The sequence below is a fragment of the Microcaecilia unicolor genome, chromosome 2 (assembly GCF_901765095.1).
Source record: "Microcaecilia unicolor chromosome 2, aMicUni1.1, whole genome shotgun sequence".
Classification (NCBI taxonomy): Eukaryota; Metazoa; Chordata; class Amphibia; order Gymnophiona; family Siphonopidae; genus Microcaecilia; species Microcaecilia unicolor.
The window spans coordinates 351019263-351037757 of NC_044032.1; the positions used below are offsets into that span (position 1 = coordinate 351019263).

The 18495-nt window shown below is 42.5% G+C and overlaps 1 protein-coding gene across 1 annotated transcript in view; it reads right to left on the reverse strand.

Annotated features, from left to right (window-relative positions):
* GAK (cyclin G associated kinase) overlaps nt 1-18495 on the reverse strand; it is a 398389-nt gene that overhangs the window by 117139 nt on the left and 262755 nt on the right. The window contains exon 20 of the mRNA XM_030194468.1: nt 2477-2635. Coding sequence (XP_030050328.1) covers nt 2477-2635 — 159 coding nt within the window. The remainder of the gene's footprint in view (nt 1-2476; nt 2636-18495) is intronic.

The following is an 18495-nucleotide window of genomic DNA, read 5'->3' on the forward strand; positions in this document are numbered from 1 at the left end:
GGTCCCACCCTAGTTAATCATATCACTCTTTTTTGTGAATGATGTTTTATTGTTTAATAGAGATCTGGGGCTGACCCTTCCTATTATTCAGGAGGTGTTTCGGGAATCTGAAAGAGTTGCGAGGCTGAAAATTAATATGGATAAAAATGAGTTACTGGGTATCACCACTACTAGGGTGGAGGAAGATCGGTTACGCCTGGCTCTTCCTTTTCGCTGTGCCTCACTTAGTTTTTGATATTTGAGTATTCAGGTTCCCTGTGACCTGTGGTGCTTATATGCACTTAACTATGACAAGACATTATCCCATATTCGCACAGAATTGAGGCGATGGAAAGGGTTATGGTTGTCCTGGTAGGGCTGCATAGTGGTGGTGAAGATGAATGACTTACCGCAGTTGCTCTTTTTGTTTCAGACCTTACCACTTAGCATCCCCTCATAGAGATATCTGGCATATACAAGCCTTCCGTTCCCACTTTATTTGGGAGGGGAAGCGCCCATCGTTGGCTCAACAGGTTTTGTGGAGAGTCCCGGAACAGGGTGGGAGAGCAGTCCCCAATTTAGATTGGAATTATAAGGCCACCCAGTTCAGAATGATGTTAGATTGAAAGCTTGGACAGTCTGTGATATTGGAGCAGTCATACTTCCCTAATCGCCCACTGAGTACTCTTTTGTGGACTTCTCTGGGCCCAGGGTGGTCCCCCCATAAGATATCAAATCCCTTTCTGCGCCATTTATTTGCGATATGGGGAGAGGCGTATAGACTGCGGGGACAGATGGATCTGGTTTCTATCTTGCATTGGGAGTCCAGATTTGAGGCAGGAACGGGGGGGGGGGGGGGGGGGGGGGGGCGGGTTCTGCTCGATGGGAAAGGCTAGGTTTGGTTTGCTTTTGGAGGACTTAGCTGAGGGGCGAATTATACCTTTCGAGAGGTTACGGGGTTAGTATAATTTACCATTTGGGGATTTTCTTTCCTACATGCAACTTCAGCATTTTATAACTAGACAGGGCTGGTTATGGGATGATCCCTGAAAGGAGTGTCTGGAAAATTTGCAGTTACTATTGAAAAAGGTTCACTGATCCATTTCGTTACTTTATAAATATGTGAGGGGGTTAGGATTTTTCTAAACATAAATTTATGCTTAGTTGGGTGGAGGACCTCCAGTGCAGGCTTTCTACCCTGGAATGGGAGACCAAGTATGCACAAGTACAGAGGGCTTCGGTTTGTGTGTTGCTTCAAGAGAATACTTATAAAGTACTCACTAGATGGTAATAAACTCCCGACGGTTTACAGCGGATGTTTCCCACCTTATCTGATGCATGTTGGCAATGTATGAATAGGATTGGGCACTTTTTTGCATACTTGGTGGGAGTGTGCTTTAATACCTCCTTTCTGGTCCAAGGTAATACAAATCTTATTTGCAGTCCTCCGGACTGAGTTGTCTTTTACACCGCAGGCTTGTTTGTTGGGCCTTTACAGTGATCGTCCTATTTGGTGGGAAGGCAAATTGCTAAGATGGGGTATGTCTGCTGGGAAATGTCTTACTACAATTCATTGGAAATGTATTGTGCCACCTACCCTGGAAGATTGGAAGCAGCGTTTTCACCATCTGTTTTGGATGGAACATCTTACTGGTCAGCGTAAAGACTGCTTTCTGCTACATAAGTGCGATTGGGACTTACTTCAGGACTGTTTTGCTAATATTTAATAAAAGAGGGGGGGGGGGGTATAGGGAGAGGGTGGGCTTTTGGGTATGTGGATTAGTTGAGGACTCTGGGGAGGGTAGGTGGGGATGATCTTCGGAGTGTCTTGAAGAAACCACAGGGCATCCCTGATGGGGGCTTGATTGTTTGCTGGTTTGGAGAGGAGGGAAACAAATGACTGAAAAAGGAAACAGTGGTTGTAGAGCCATGGTTATTTAACCATATACAGTAGAGACATCTAATCTTTACAAGAAAGATTTGGAAGTTTGTTTAATTTGGAGCCACGCACAGTCACTTAACCCTATATGTATGATTGGAACACTTGTTAGTCTTCAGAGAAACTTGCTTAGTTGATTGGAGTTCAAACCAGCTTGTAGCTTTTGGTCCTAAGTGCTGAGATGCAGCCTAAGGAAACGGAAAGTTTCTCAGTAATGCTGAATGACAAAGGGGAAACACCCTATAGAGGGGACCAGTATAATTCCTGCCAAGTCTGAATACAGAACAGTTCACACACATATAAAATGGTACCAGACGTCAAACTTCTTAACATGATTTGAATAGCATAGAACTGATTAGAGGGATAAATTTGCATAAAATACTTCCCTACTAGCAAATACATCTTAGGCTATATGACTCATGAGTATGAAATTTGTTTCTATATTATAAAAATTTCTGTTATAATATTCTCATTGACATTTTGAACTAGTTGCAATAATGGGCTTGTAAGAACAACTTATTATAAAACACAAGTGAACTAATAAATAACTGAAGTTGCCTTGCCAATCCAGTGTGCTGAAGAAATTATTTGCATCAGAATCATCGTTCTGGGGATAATCTGGATCAGTGAATTCGCTCTTAGAAGAATGGGCTGATGTCTCCATTTCTTCTTCATACTGGGCTGTAGATCCTGGTTGTCTAGGCAGTTCAGGTTTACCTGTTAAAGGAGGAATTAAAAACATAAATTACTTAAATTTATATTCAATCATCATTTACACATTAGATGTATATAGGCATTCTGCATTGGATGAATTGCATTCAAAACACATGCCCAATTACCAATATGGCAGCAGCCTTTACCAGGCTCAAAGCATGTGAGTTGTTATACTTTGTTCAAAATATTTATCTGTAAAGGAAACAAAAATGTTCTCTACTAAGACTTTTTTTTTTTTTTTTTAATGGACGTGCAGTATTTTGGATTGCAGAGTACAAAGTGTTCTAATGCTAACAATATACATTAAATGTACTGTCCTCTTCTACATCTTTTTAATGTGACTTAGGAGAGCTACTCCAGAAGCTTGAAACAAATAACAGCCTTCGTATGACTGCAGGCTCTACACTTGTCCCTATGATAAAACATTCCAAGTTGACAGTATTCGAAAACAGGCAAGAGTAATGGTCAAGGTAGAGCTTACTACCAAGGGAATGATTCCTTTATAACAAATATTTAAAAAAAAAACTGTTTACTTGAAATGTATTCACAAAGAACATCAATAAAAAAAGACATCAATAGCTTCTTCAAAACCCCTCCTAACCAATATCCCCACATCCTACATCACTGGTATGCATTGGTGTCCAGATATCAAGAGACCAACATCATGTAAAACCCAAAAGACGAGATGCTTGAACAACAGTGTCTCAATGACAAAGGCCTTCTTACTAAAACTCTGGTGAGGCTCTCTGTCTCATAAGTACTTCAGACTTTATAAAATTTAGCTAGATGTCCATGTCTCAATGCCATCATGCTACCATCGGCACTATGAACGGAATGATTTATGACCGTTGAATTGGTTGACTGAATTGCTGTGGTCCTGAAGCAGCGCAATGTGAAACGGGACCCGTTGACCACAGTTGAATCACGGTCTGGGAGGAGAAAGTCTGCCGAAGTTAAGTAAAACTTTATAGCTTACTCGGCAAAGCAGTTTTGTTGTTTAGCATTAGAAAATACCTTTTCAAAAAATGTTTTAAAATGAGGAGGTTTTAGAAGCGCCTGTGATGATGAATTTGTAGCCTTTACCCCATTTACATTTGTGGGAGTGGCTTGTTTTTGAGGCGTTTTTCCTCCTTGAATGGAAGAACTCTGACTTACACATTGACAACTGTATTCTGTATTTATAAGTACAGTTAATGAATGGAACCAGTTTCCTCTTGATATCTTTAGTCAATGCCATCAATTTTGACATTTGAAAAATAAAATCCATTTTTTGCACTACTGGAGCTAAAGAAGGCAAGAAGAGTTGTTTCCAAGCTTGTACTACAGCCAGTTTTCTTGCCGTAAAAAGATAAACTGCCAATTTATGATGTTCCACCTTGATCTCAGTAGGTTTGAAATGAAGCAAGCAATGATCTGCCCTTCCAGGGTATGGTATTTGTATTATCTGTTGTATGTTATTTGTATTATCTGTTGTAAAGTATCCAAAATGGATAGCCAATACAGCTGAACCTTCAGACAGGTCCACCAAATATGGTAAGAGTCCCCATGGCCTCCACATTATCTCCAGCATAGATCAGAGGATTTGAAACATTTTTTCAACCTCACAGGAGTATAATACCAGTGACAAAAAAATTAAAACCATTTTCCACAAGGCTACTAGCAGTGGAAACTTTCAACAGACATTTAAAGCCCCTCTTCCAACATTATGGGGGATAACTAGTACCTAAACCTGCTTCCCATTTGGATATGTACTTCTGAAGGGGAGTATGATATTCTAATAAAGCTAAATAGAGGCGAGATACACTTCCCTTATCTCCCTCTTCTTATTGCCTTTCCAAGAGGGTTTCCTCCAAGCTTAATTTCCCCTTGGTTTAAAGATGAATAAAGTCCCAAATCTGCCTATAATGGAAAGTCTCCCGCACCATTAAGTCATATTTGTCTTTTAAATCTGTAAATGATACAAATTCACCCTCCTTCCACAGTTGCCATAGGGTATGTAAACCACTGACAGCCCATCGTCTATACACCGGATTCCACGTCCCTGAAGGAAAAAGGGGTGCATACTGCGCATCTGTTTGGAGATTAGAGCTGATCTGGGAAAAATGTAGTACGAATCATACAAGTAGCAAGCGTGTAGCTAATCCCCTTCACAGTCCTTCTAATTATCCCTAACAGATCCTTTTTGGGTAACCAGGGGACTGCCCAAAGCAGAGCTGTCCCTATCCAAGACTGTTCCCTGTGAGTCCATTTTTTTTAAACACTACCCTGAAGCCATTCAGCCAAAACTCTTAATTCAGATGCCCTAGAATAAAGTAAAAAATTTGAAACACCCATATCCCCCATAAGTTTAGGTTGAAATAGCATTGCTCAACATACCACGGGAGGGTGCTTTTTCCAGATGAATGCAAAACTTTTATGATTTAAATGAAAAAAATAATAGCATTTAGGGATAGGTAGGAGAAGGGCCAACAACAAATGAAGTATTTTGGGACACATCATCATTTTTACAACTTGAATTCTTCCAATGCAGGATATATTTAAGCCCTCCCATTGGTCTTATTCCTCCATTAATTCTCAGAGCTTACAAGGAAAATTAACTTCATATAAGCCTTCCAATGAGGCTGTGATATGAACTCCAAGAAATTTAATATATCTCCAAACCCACTGGAAGGGTTAGATGGAAATCTCAAATAACAAGGGTGATGCTGCAAAACACTGGCACGTGCCACAGCACAATTCAAAAGGTTTAGTAAAGGAGCTATTAATCTTTAAGCTAGCCATGGGGTGTCTATATAACAAGTATCCTCAGGTGGGGTAGCAGCCCAGAATGTCTTTTTTCCCAAGACAGCAAACATGAAAGGCCAGTACACTCTATCAAATGCTTTTTCTGCATCTATTGATAGTAAGATAGTAGGTGTATGTTCCATTTGAACCTGCTGTATTAAATGTAATAAGTATCTATCATGAAAAGTTTGCCTGCCTAAAATAAACCCCACTTGATTATGGGGGTTATTGGGTAGGGGTTGGGACATGGGGATTTTTATAGGATGCAGTGGTGACTTGTGCAAGCAGGGTCTAATAGTCTATAGCTTTGTTGTGTTGGGGTTATATTTTATGTATAATGTTTTTAATATGATGATTTTATTTCCGCACTATGTTAAATCTAGACCACTTTGTGCATCTACTATAATAAAACGCACCCTCAACGTTCTGAGGACACTGATGTCACTGCAGGCACTCACACACAGGTTCGTAACTTCATGGTGGTGAAGCCACAACACTCACCATGTCAGCAGGCCCCGCCCTCGCGTCACACGTGATGATGTCGAGGGCGGGACAAAAAAAAAGGCAAATCAATGAACGGAGAGCAGTAGGCTGTTTCCCTACTCCTCCCCTTCCAACAAATCCCAGCCGCAAACGCCAACGTGACCAGCACCCCGGCCCCTTTCAACACATCGCCCCGCCCCTTTGAAGGTACCGGCCCGCCCCGGTAACACAGTCTTCCTCTCAACACCTTCCCACCCCCCTGTCACCTCCCATCCCCTTACGCCAATATCCCTGGTGGTCTAGCGGTACCTGTTCGCTCAGGCAGGAACAAAGGAAACCCCGCTATCCTGCCTGCATCGCTGCTGCTAGCTGCCCGGCTGCATCGTGTCTGAGTCCGGCTCTCGGCGAATCAAAATGGCCGCCGAGAGTTGAAGCTGCCTCGCGAGACTTCAACTCACAGCGGCCATTTTTAAACACAGACAGCTGGACTCCAACATGATGCAGCAAGGAACCAAGCAGCACCGCTACGGGCAGGAAAGAGGGGGCTCTTTCTTTCCTGCCCCGACTGAACAGGTACCTCTAGACCACCAGGGAGACAAGCGTAAGGGGAGGGGAAGGGAGTCCGGTGCCGGCTAGGGCCCGTTTCATCACCGCCAGAAACGGGCCTTTCCCACTAGTAACAGATATTACATGTGTGTCTTTGAATGTATGTGGCTTGAATACCCCAGTTAAGTACCAGTTTCTGTTTAAGGAATTGCTGCTGTTGCAGGCAGATGTGACCTTCATCCAAGAAACACATTTGAAACCCACTCATGAGCGACTGATGATGCATAGGAAGTACCCTATAGTTTGGTTTGCCTCTAACCATTATAAGACTAGAGTCGTCTTACCTTCCTACCCCTGGCAAATTGAAATGGTGCTACCAGACAAGGGTGATCGTTACCTCTTGCTGGGAGATGGCTTGTATACTATGGCGTGTGTTTATGCACCTAATGATGAACAGGGAGTATGGTTTGGGCCACATTCTCCTACATCATAGAGAGGGGCGCCTTCTATTAGAAGGGGATTTTAACATTACGATTGATCAACAATTGAATAATATGGCACTGAAGGTGAATTATGCTCAGCAAGGGAGGGCAAAGATTTTTTTATTTGTTACATTTGTACCTCACATTTTCCCACCTATTTGCAGGCTCAATGTGGCTTACATAATACCGTACAGGCGTTCACCAGTCGGTTGATAACAAATACAAGGTTGTATTGTGGTCGAATGAGGTAGTTGTGTGTCAGGCACCGTGAAGGTTGAAGGGAATGAAGATTGTATATTGTCCAGTACGATCATTGGTTAAGCTGTGTTGCTGGGTGTGGGGATTTACGTTGGATCGGTGGGGTAAGCCTTCCTGAAGAAGTTGGTTTTTAGTGATTTTCTGAAGTTTAGATGGTCGTGGATTATTTTTACAGCTTTTGGGAGTCCGTTCCATAGTTGTGCGCTTATGTAGGAGAAGCTGGATGCATAAGTTATTTTGTATTTAAGTCCTTTGCAGTTTGGGTAATGTAAGTTTAGGTATGATCGTGATGATCTGAGTCTGTTTCTGGTTGGTAGATCTATGAGGTCTGTCATGTATCCCGGGACTACGCCATAGAAAATTTTGTGGACAAAGATGCAGATTTTGAAGATATGTTCTTTGATTGGGAGCCAGTGCAGCTTTTCTCGGAGGGGTTTAGCACTTTCGAAGCGTGATTTACCAAATATCAGCCTGGCAGCTGTGTTTTGGGCGGTCTGGAGTTTTTTTTGCGAGTTGTTCTTTACATCCCGCATAGATTGCATTGCAGTAATCTGCATGGCTTAGGACCATTGATTGTATTAGGTTTCGAAAGATTTCCCTCGGGAAGAAAGGTTTTATTCGTTTAAGTTTCCACATTGAATAGAACATTTTCTTTATTACGGAGTTTACTTGGGTCTGAAGGGTAAGGTTGCGGTCAATAGTAACGCAGAGTATTTTTAGGCTGTCTGAGGTAGGGAGGGTGTGTTCTAGGGTGTTTATGGTTGTGGGTTTGTACTTGTTGTGTTGAGATGAGAGGATGAGGCAGTGTGTTTTTTCAGTGCTCAGTTTCAGTTGGAATGAGTTTGCCCAGGAGTTCATGATGTTCAGGCCGTCACTGATTTCATTGGTTATTTCTGTCAAGTCATGACTGAAGGGAATGTAGATTGTGACGTCATCTGCACAGATGAACGGGTTGAGGCCTCGGTTGGATAGGGACTTTGCCAGTGGGATCATCATCATGTTGAAGAGTATTGGTGATAATGGTGATCCTTGAGGTATTCCACAGGTAGCTTTCCACGGTGGTGATATGTTTGAGTTTGATTTTACTCAGTACGTTCTAGTGGTTAGAAAACCCTTTATCCAATTAAGTACATTTCCCTCAATCCCAAAGTGGCCAAGGAGTCTTAGTAGTATATGTGGTTTACCATGTCGAATGCGCTCAACATGCCGAATTGGAGAAGTATACTTTTACCTGTGGCTATTTCTTGCTTGAATTTGGCCAGGAGCGTGACTAGAACAGTTTCAGTACTATGGTGGGGGCGAAACCCTGACTGTGAGTCGTGTAGTATTGAGAACCTGTCCATGTATTCTGTAAGCTGTTTGGTCACCAATTTCCCCATCAGTTTGACTACTAGTGGAATAGACGCAACTAGGTGGTAACTGGTTTGATCGTTTGTATTTTTCTTGGCATCTTTTGGTATTGGGGTGAGTAGGATGTTGCCATATTCCTCGGGGAAGAGACCTTGTTGTAGCATGAAGTTTAGTTGGGATGTGAGGTCTGCTATGAAGCGGTCAGGGGCGGATTTGAGTATATGACTGGGACATACGTCCAGTTTGCGGTGGGTGTTGACAAACCTATAAGTCGTTTTTGTAACTGATTCAGTGGTGAGGAGAGTAAATGTTGACCAGAAACGGTCAGCAGGACATCCACCAGGGATTTTGGTCCAGGTCGTTGAAGAAGTTTTCTTTTTTTATTTATATTTTCAACATAATTACACACCAATGTTCATACATTAAGATGTAAAGATTTAGCACATAACTCCAAGAATTATATCAGAAGTAAAATCATAACATATTTGTCCACAACACGTGGATCCAAGATAAGAAAATATAACTAATAAAATTCAGATAATAATAGATATCAAGAAACAACTAGAAGGACATCGGAATCTTGCAGTCTGGACAGTACTACTAAATGGGAACAGCCATCACAGGAGGTTCGCGTAAAGTCTCCTTAGCTATAAGAAAATCTTATAATTTAATGGGACAGGAAAACAGGTAATTTACCCCTTCTAAAGAAATCATACATCTAGATGGATATTTAAGAATAAAAGTTCCACCCAGGGAAAGGATTCTCGGCCTAAATGCCAATAACTCCCTTCTCCTGGCTTGAGTGTCTTTAGCTAAATCTGGAAAGATACGTACTTTTCCGCCCATAAAATCAACATTCATTTTCCTGAAATAAGAACGCAAAATTAAACTCTTATCTGACTCCAGGGCTAATGTTACAAGTAGAGTTGCTCACTCTGAGATCTCGGAACGTTCTAGAAAATCAGTCAAATTATCTTGAGGAAGTGCTGGATCCAAAGACATAACTTTTTTAATATATTGCATTTTTGTCACCAAAGGGTGATGTTCAACAGAAATGTCCAGAACTTCTGAGAAATACTTTTTCAATAGTTCAGCTGAAGTAATGTATGCAGAAATCAGAAAATTAAGTATCCTTAGATTGTTCCTTCTAATTTGATTTTCTATATATTCCAGTCTCTTCGCCTGAATTGTATTTTCTTTAATAACAGTCACCACTGTCGTCTGCATAGATTGAATTTTTTCATGGTGGGATTCAATATTACCAGTAATCTGATTAGATTGTTCCTTCAAATGTCTTATTTCAGTCTGTGTGGAATCATACATTCACTGGAGATTCACATTCACCCCTTGGATGGCCTCCCGTAACATATCCATGGTAATTATTGCAGGTTTTTCTACTCCATCTCTTAACCCCAGAGAGTTTACTTCTGGGGTTAGGGCCAGGGGCAAAACTCCCCTCCCTGTTGTTTCAGTACCTGGGATTGAAGCCAGAACTGGACCTCCCACCGCTGGCGATAGTCCACCCGAATCGGACGCTTGTACAACCAGCGCTTCCTATGTTCTGCTTCTCCTTCCAGGTTGTGGTGGGGGTCAAACCTGCGAGCGAGCTCAAAATAGCGCCCTCAGCACTGTGCTCCGAAGATGCTATTTCGGAGGTTCCAAAAGCAAGATTTCTTGGTCCCGGTGGGCGGATTCCGAAAACCTCAAGAGTGGGCTGCGTCATGGTGGGTCCACCAGCGGCGCTCGAGGAGGTATGAGTCGCCGCTTTACCTTTTCTCTTCCCCATCTTGCCCGGGGAGCGCTCCATGACACAGACCCACTGAACTAGGAATACCGGAGCTCACGCTCACACGTCTAGTTCGGCGGCCATCTTGGATCCACTTCCCCATTGAAGAAGTTTTCGATGTCAGCGTTGTGCTGAGGAAGTGTGCTGCGTAGTTTTATTATTTTTTCGTTAAAGTAGTTAGCAAGTTTGTCTGTGGGTGGGATGTCTGTGTTGGTTGTGGTGATAGGAGTGGTGTCTAGTAACTTATTTACGAGCTGGAATAGTTTCTTCATATCTTTGTAATGCAGTCCTATTTTAGTTTTGTAATAGGACCTTTTGGTTTGTCTTATAGTGTATTTGTATTTTCTGTGCCCTTGTTTCCATGCATTGAGTGTAGGTTTATCTTTAGTTTTTTTCCATGCTCATTCAAGTTTCCTGGATTGTGTTTTGAGTTTTTTAAATTCGTCATTGAAAAATGGTATTGAGTTTTGTCTTCTTGATATTCTTGTCTTTAAGGGTGCTATTTCGTTTAGTACGCTTCTGCACCTGCCCTTCCAATGGTTGGGGTAGTGTATGGAGTCCGTATGTGTTTTCCATTCGTTGTCATATATCAGTTGCCAGAATACTTGTGAGTATTTGCCCTCTTGTGGTGTAGGTTGTGTGTGCTGGTGTGTGGTTTAGTCCCTTCTTCTGCCAGTCTAGGGATAGGTTCAGTTTGTAGTGGTCGGTCCAAGGTGTTTCTGTCCATTTGATGTCTGTTATTAATAGGTTATGATCTGTGGACAGTTTGTATGATAGAAGGTCTAGTGTGTGTCCCTTGATGTGGGTAGCTTGCATGCGAGGCCATTTGAGATCCCAGGATTTGCATTCACGTGCGTTGTGGAGTTGGGGTCTTCTAGGTGAAGGTTTATGTTGTCTAGTATTAATGTATTGGAGCTGTTTACACAAGTGTTTGAGATGAAGTCCGTGAAAGTAGGCTGGCTTTCGTTCTAGTTACCAGGCGGTCTGTAAAATAGGATGCAGTTCAGATGATCGATCAGGGATTTGTTATGGATTCTGAATGATGCAATTTCTAGTTGGGATGTTATGGATTCGGCAATGGTTTTGGTGGTGAATTGGGTTCGGTAGATTATTGCTATGCCTCCTCCTCTTTTTTTCTGTTCTGGTCCATTGAGTGATTTTGTAGCCTGGAGGGCATAGTTCAAGGATTATGGGGTCCTTTTGATCGTGGATCCATGTTTCATTGGTGAAGATAAGATCGAGGTTTTCTAAGCTGATCCAGTCTGATATTGTTGTTGTTAACTACGGACCTAGCATTAACGTAGCCCACTTGGATATTTTGGTATGGGGCTGCTAGGTTTGATGATGTGTGGATTTTTATTAGTTGTTCATTGGGTGGTGTGTTTTTCTTGTGATCTTTCCTTCCATTTTGTTGGTATTGTCCGTATTTAGATAGACTTCCTTTAATTTGATGGGTGTCAGTTTGGTGAAGTGTTTGATCAGCCTTTGGTGATTTTGCAGGATGGGTATGATATTATTTTCTGTAAGTGGGATGGATAGTTTTAGGTGGATCAGTGAAAGGGAGTAGATTGCTAGGAGTATTTTGATTGTATTCATTTTGGTGTCAGTTTGGGATGGTAGGTTACTCACAGTTAGAAGCTCGGGCGTGATGTCCTGGGTGCAGAGCTCTGTTGCTCTGGACGCTGTTCAGTGGTTGAAGGCAGAGAGGTTCCGTTAACAAGGGCGCTGTGCTGTTGGTTGGGGTAGAGTTGTAGGCTGGTTGTCTAGCAGGTGGTGGTCTTGGCAGCTGTTGAATTGTACGCTGGGTTTTTTGAAGTGTATGTGTTACTTCAGTGGCAAAAGGAGACGACGAGGCGTTTAGCAAGAGTTGCGTTGTTTAGCAGCTCGGGTCACCGCTACTCCTGGGTTCGATCCTCATCTCTGGGTCGTGTACTGGGAAGACGGTGTAAAAGCCAGATCTGCAGGATCCTCGGGATCTTCTGGGTCAGGTACGACCTTGTGACTGGAACGCGTCTGAGTTGACGGCCCGCTGCTGCTACAGTACACTGCAGCGATTACCAGTTATAACCCAGCGCTGTGATTCTCTATTCCCTCTTTCCGTGGCGAGTCTGTGAGCTTCTGCATCCACTTTGTCGTTCTTTACTGTCGGTCCATCTGTAACAAGTACTGTCTAATACTGTTTTTGTTGGATAGGCAGTGCTTGGATCCTGAACTGTGTCTTGAATGAGAGGGATTTCCAGGTCCTTCAGCTGCTTGTAGCATGCCCTGGTTTTAGGGTCGTTGCACCAGCCACACGCTGTCCTGGCCCCGAGAGCCACCGTTGGGCTGCGCCCCGCGACTGCCACCGGCTCCCTTACTTCGCCCGCACTGCCTCTTCTCTGTCTCTCCTACATTCGCATCGGGCGGCCGTCCACTCGGCGTTCCCATGGATGTCTGGTATGTGTAGGGGCGACACCGTCAGGTGAGGCCAGGCTGGTAAAGGGGCAACTCCAGGCAGACCCATGCAGTCTCCGCTCCGGGGGTGGCAGCAGCCCGTTCATCGGCCTTTTTTTCTGCCTGGACCTGATCGGCTCTCTCGGGCGTCCTGCTTCCCGAGGCCAGCGTTAGGCGGACCCGCGGGACTCCGCTCCGAGCGGCAACGGTCGCTCGCCAATCGCTTTCTTGTTCGGCTTGACCTAGCTCATCTTGGGTGTCCTACGTCTGCCGGGGTGTCTGGTCTCTCATCTGGCGGGCGGGGGTTGAGTTGGCGCATGGCCAGCACTGGTGGATCCACGTGGATTCCGAGACTCATGGCCAGAAGCCATCTGCTGCTTCACCACGACTCGCCTTTTGTACCGCCGGTCTCACCCTCAAATCTTGCAGCCTCGCCAGGTGACTCAACGGGGCCTCATTGATCTTTGGAGAAACACCCATAATACCAAGAAATACTTTACTTATTTTTCCCCAACACATATCAAACTTACTCCTGTATAAATTTGTGGATGAGTGATGTGGATATTTTGCATTCTACTTGGGGCAAATTATAGCTTTGCAAGCCGATCTTAAGAAATGCTCCTTCATCAACAGATTATTAAGTTGGAAATGACACATAAAAGGGATAAATTTGATAAATCTTATATTGAGCAACTGCATACCTTGTCTCACATTCAATGAGTTACAATTGGCCGAGATACCAGATAAGCAACAGAGGATCAAGCAAGAACACTTTGAGTTCAATAATCATGCTAGTAGATTACTGGCATATAAACTTAACAGACACCAAGAAACCATATTTTCTCAATCGCTGATGAGGGGAGGGGGTTTCATACTCCACTGCTGAAGAGATACAAACCAGATTCTTATGATACTCTTTATAGGCTGGAACAGACACCCCAGCAGGAGGATATTTCTAATTATTTGGAGGGTATAGACCTCCCTATCTTGACACCAGTGGAGACAGATCAGCTATCCAGATCGATAGAGCTGGAGGAAATCCAATGGGCTATTAAGAACTTTCCCCATATTAAAGCCCCATGTCTGAAAAGATTTTCTAACAAGTTTTATAGAACCTTTGCTGCTGCAGGTTTTCACTGCTTTTGATGAGACTTTAGAGCTGCCATATTTGTGGTGACAGTGCTATTGAAACCAGGGAAGGACTCTACATGCTGTTGGTCTTTTAGATCGATATCGTTACTAGACACTGATTTGAAATGTCAGACTTGCCTAAAGAGTTAATGGTGGGGCTATTTTGGCAATAATGAAATAAATTGTGCAGGGAAATAACTTGTACATCTGAATGTACCTTCTCTGTGTGAACACTGAAGGAAGGATATTAAGTAAAATATCCACAGTAGCATTTACATTTTTGTTATTCTTGTTTTATTTCAATAACTTTTCATGTTGAGTGTGTATAATATTTTGGGTAGCACAGACAAACACCTACTTTATTTAGATTTAGCTCATGATTTCCCATAGTAATGCAAATTACATTCAGGTGCAGTAAAAAATTGCCTGATATTTGTAATGTATTTTAAGTTGTATACTGAAACCCTGTTAAAGAATTTAGTGTAAGATTAAGTACTTCAGCTCATAGCGACTTAAAAGGAGCTTTCATCAGCTGGGTTAACACCACACTAAGCTGCCATGATATCACAGGAGGCTTGATGGAAGGCTTCAACAGAAGTCAGCTGGGCATGAACTGAACAAACAAAGGCTGTACAGAGATGAGTTTTCATTCTACATGTTGATAAGCGTCAACTACACTATGGTGTACTCTAACAGACTTCAAAGAACTTAGACTTACAAAGTTACATAGTAACCTATGGAACTTTGTAAGACTAAGTGTTTTGAAAATGAGCCCTTAGTTTCTAAACCTAACTCAAGCCAATGCAGAAGGTATTTATGCAGTTTTTTGAGTGGGGTAGGAAGATGGATCTAGGGATCTTCCATCATGGCAGGTGGTAAACCTCCTCCATTTAAAATGATAAGACCTTCTAGTGAAAGCCAGAAATACCTGCAAGACACTGTCAGGTAAGTTCAAAGAAAATATAATTACTCTCTTAAAATCCAAGCTGTGACAGTGAGGGACTCGACTTTGGGTGCAGAGTTCCTTGAGCTTGCATGAACAGCAATGGGGAACTTCCCAGTTTTATGGGACTTCTTATGGAAAGTCACCAACAGAGTCAACCACATTTGCCTCAGCCAATGTGGGGTGATGAGAATCATGGGTTCCCTGTCTTTCCTGAGATTTAAGAGTGCTCTCTTTGACGGGTATTAGAAGATACGTTGTAGAGATGATTCTCTCCCCAATAAGGGGGGGGGGGCATCCAAGGCTGGTCTGCCATGTGTCCCTGTCCTGGAACAACTATGGTACCTTCTTGCTCTGAGGAGTGGAGAAAGATCTATTGATGGAGTACCCCACTCAAAATATCATGAGCCCTCGGATCAAAGTTGAAGACAAATTCTTCCTTTTCTTCAGGAAGGACCTGGATGATGAATGGCCATGATGGTCTTTATCAAAGTTCAATGTCAAGAGAATGGTGCACTCTTGATCCAATGCATCCCCTTGTCCCATGTAATCAATGCAGTTCTGAGAACCAGAGACTGATTCTTCTGATGTCAAAGGACTGGATTTCTTAGCACCAAAAATATATTTAGCTGCTTTTCTCAACCATTAAAATTTCTCTTGCACATCTGTGAACATAATTTATGAGATCTTAAAGCCACAGAAGATTTTTTTTCTGGGATATCTCATCCGGAAAAACAGCCAATGCCAAATTCAACAACTCAACACTGAAAACAGTACCCCAACTGGGAGCCCAAGCTCTACACTCGGCATTGCAAAAAATAAAGGAAACTTGAAAACAACTAAAAGCCTAACTAAAGGACATAAATACCATACAACAGCAATAGCAGAAAAGAAAACTTACAAAAAAACAGAGTTTGGATCAAGAGCAACAAACGTTTTTGTAACAGTAACAAACCTTTTTTTTTTGTTAGGAAAGTAAACGAAAGAGAGGAAAAGGTCACTTGGTTCATAAAACAAATAGCTGAAAAGATAAGGAAAAAGAGGCTAGCTTTCTTAAACTATACAAGAACACAAAAATAGGAAAGCAAGCCACAATATCTGGAGGAGCTAAGAGAAGCTGGCACAGCAATCAGAAAAGTAAAGATGCAAATGCAGAAAAAAAATAGAGGGGGGGGGGGGTGGAGAATACATTTTTGAGATTGTTAGTGATAGAAGTGGAAAAATGGCACTGTCAGACTCAAGGGTGAATGGGAGAAATATGAAGAAGCTAATAAGAATAATGTGGAATTGCTAAATAGATAGTTTTATGTTCAAAGATGGAGGGCCAAGAGCAGAACTGCAGAAGACAAATAGGAATGTAAATGAAGTAGACCTGGAATGATTTTTAGAAAACTGCATTCATCAGCAGCTAGCTAAAGTAAGGGTAGACAAAGCAGTGGGGGCAGATGGGATACATATGAGGGTATGACTTTTTCAATGCTTCTTTAGTATCAGGAGTGATCCCAAAAAGACAGGAGAAAGATGGATGTGGTCCCTCTCCACAAAGGTGGAAGTTGAGAACTAGAGGCTGGTAAGTCTGACCTCTATGGTAAGTAAATTAATGGACATGCTGCTAAAACACAGGACAGTGTGGTTCTGGAGGCCAATGGATTGCAGTACCTGAAACTGCGTGGTTTTATTAGATGTATATCTTGTCAGACAAACCTAATTAATTTAATGCCATCATTTATATTCCACCATTACCAACAAGTTCAGAGCAGATCAAAAAGTAAAATTAAAAATATATATTATTCTTATGTCTTTTGTCTTCGAGCAAGATTTAAATATGGTTATGAAGCTGTACTTTAAATATTCCACAGTATTATTTTGCGGACAAAGAATCTGGATATACCCGGAGGTGACTAAATCAACACAAGAGAGAAGAAAACAGTTTTTGGTGCTTAGAGAGGAAGCGAGACTTTTAGGTGCAACATTTACATTGGTTTATCCTTGTAAATGTTTGATCCTCTATTTGGGGACTAAATATGTATTTTTTGAACCCAATCAGTTACGGGTTTTTCTGGACATGAAAAGTCTATCTAACCGTCTGTTGGTAACAGCTATAAAGTTATAGGAAGGAGAGCAGATTCAGGCTAATTTGGACTTTTGTTTTCTTCTTTTTTTTGTCTCCTCACTTTTGTTTAAACCACTCCCCACGTTTATTTTTAGTGGTCTAAGGAAGATTAATTATACCACTAGCTGAATTTTCTTTTATGTTTAATCTCTCTGTATTTCCTAACAAACTGTATTGGTTTGAAAATTTAAATGCAATAAAAAAAATATCTATGATGCTAACCCCTACCTGTATTATTCCCTCAGAAAAAGTTTAAGAAATAAATATTTTATGGAGAATCTGAAATTGCAGAAAGCCAGGTTCACTTCTTCTAGCAAGAGGTAAAACAGCCTTTTGCAGCTTTCAATTAAACAGGTTATCCATAGTTTGTTTATATCTATATTGCAGGAGTTCTCAGCTTAGACCTCAAGACACACCTAGCCAGTCAAGTTTGCAGAATACCCATGAAGTACAGGACTCAAGTATGGGCCCTGGGATGACAAGCTCTTGGGACGCAGAACAAGAGTGCTGGCATGATGACAGGGGCTTGCTTGGTGGAAGCCACAGTAACAGCAAGAGAATGAATCCCCACTGGGGAGCAAGTGCTACCCTTAACAGAGGCAAGAACAAGGTCATGAAATGTATGCTTGAATACAGGACCGAAAAGAATAATAGCTTGGGCCCGAAGGCGGCGGTGGAGCAAACAGTAGGACAGAAACTACAGCAGATCCTGGACAAGCTGGATGGGATGGAGGAGAGGCAGGCCACGTTGGTCACGGAGCTCCACGAGGCGCAGCAGCGACTGGGGCAAGCGGAGGAGGAGATCCGGAAGGTGGTGGAGGAGCGCCCGAAAATTATCGGCAGACTGGAAGAAATGGAAGCGCGGCTGGAGGATCTAGAAAACCGCTCGAGGCGGAACAACCTAAGGCTGGTTGGATTGCCGGAAAGTGTACCTGAACGGAATCTAAGCACGTTCCTTGAAAAATGGCTGCCAGAAGCGCTGGAGAAGCAAGACCTCGTTGGTAACTTGAAAATTGAGAGAGCACACAGATTGGGGCCCCGGAGAGAAAATATAGACAGGCCACGGGTAGCCATACTAAAGGTTTTGAATTATGCACACAAAACAGAGATTTTACAAAGCCTACGAGCCGGGAAACAGCTGCAGTATCAAGGCAAGAAAGTGCTTTGTTTCCAGGACTATTCAATGAAGGTTTCTACAGCAAGAAGAGAGTTCGGGCCCATCTGTACTAAGCTGTTTGGTCTCAAATACAGATTTAGCCTCCTGTACCCAGCACGACTGAAGCTGATAAACAATGGACAAGTGATGTACTTTGACAAAGTGCGGGAGGCTGAAGAATATGTTGACCAGATAATAAGAGCAGGGAGAGGAGAACAAGGAGACAGCAATGGCTGAGAGAATTAGATCCAACAAAGTCAGACAGAGCTGGTGTTGAACTCACACTAAGAGAAGGCTGAAGAAGGTTACAAGATAGATATCGCACATGTTGGTGCTGGTTTGAAGTTGAGACTCATATGAGTTTTCAGTTAATGAAACATTTGAATATGTGATAAGGA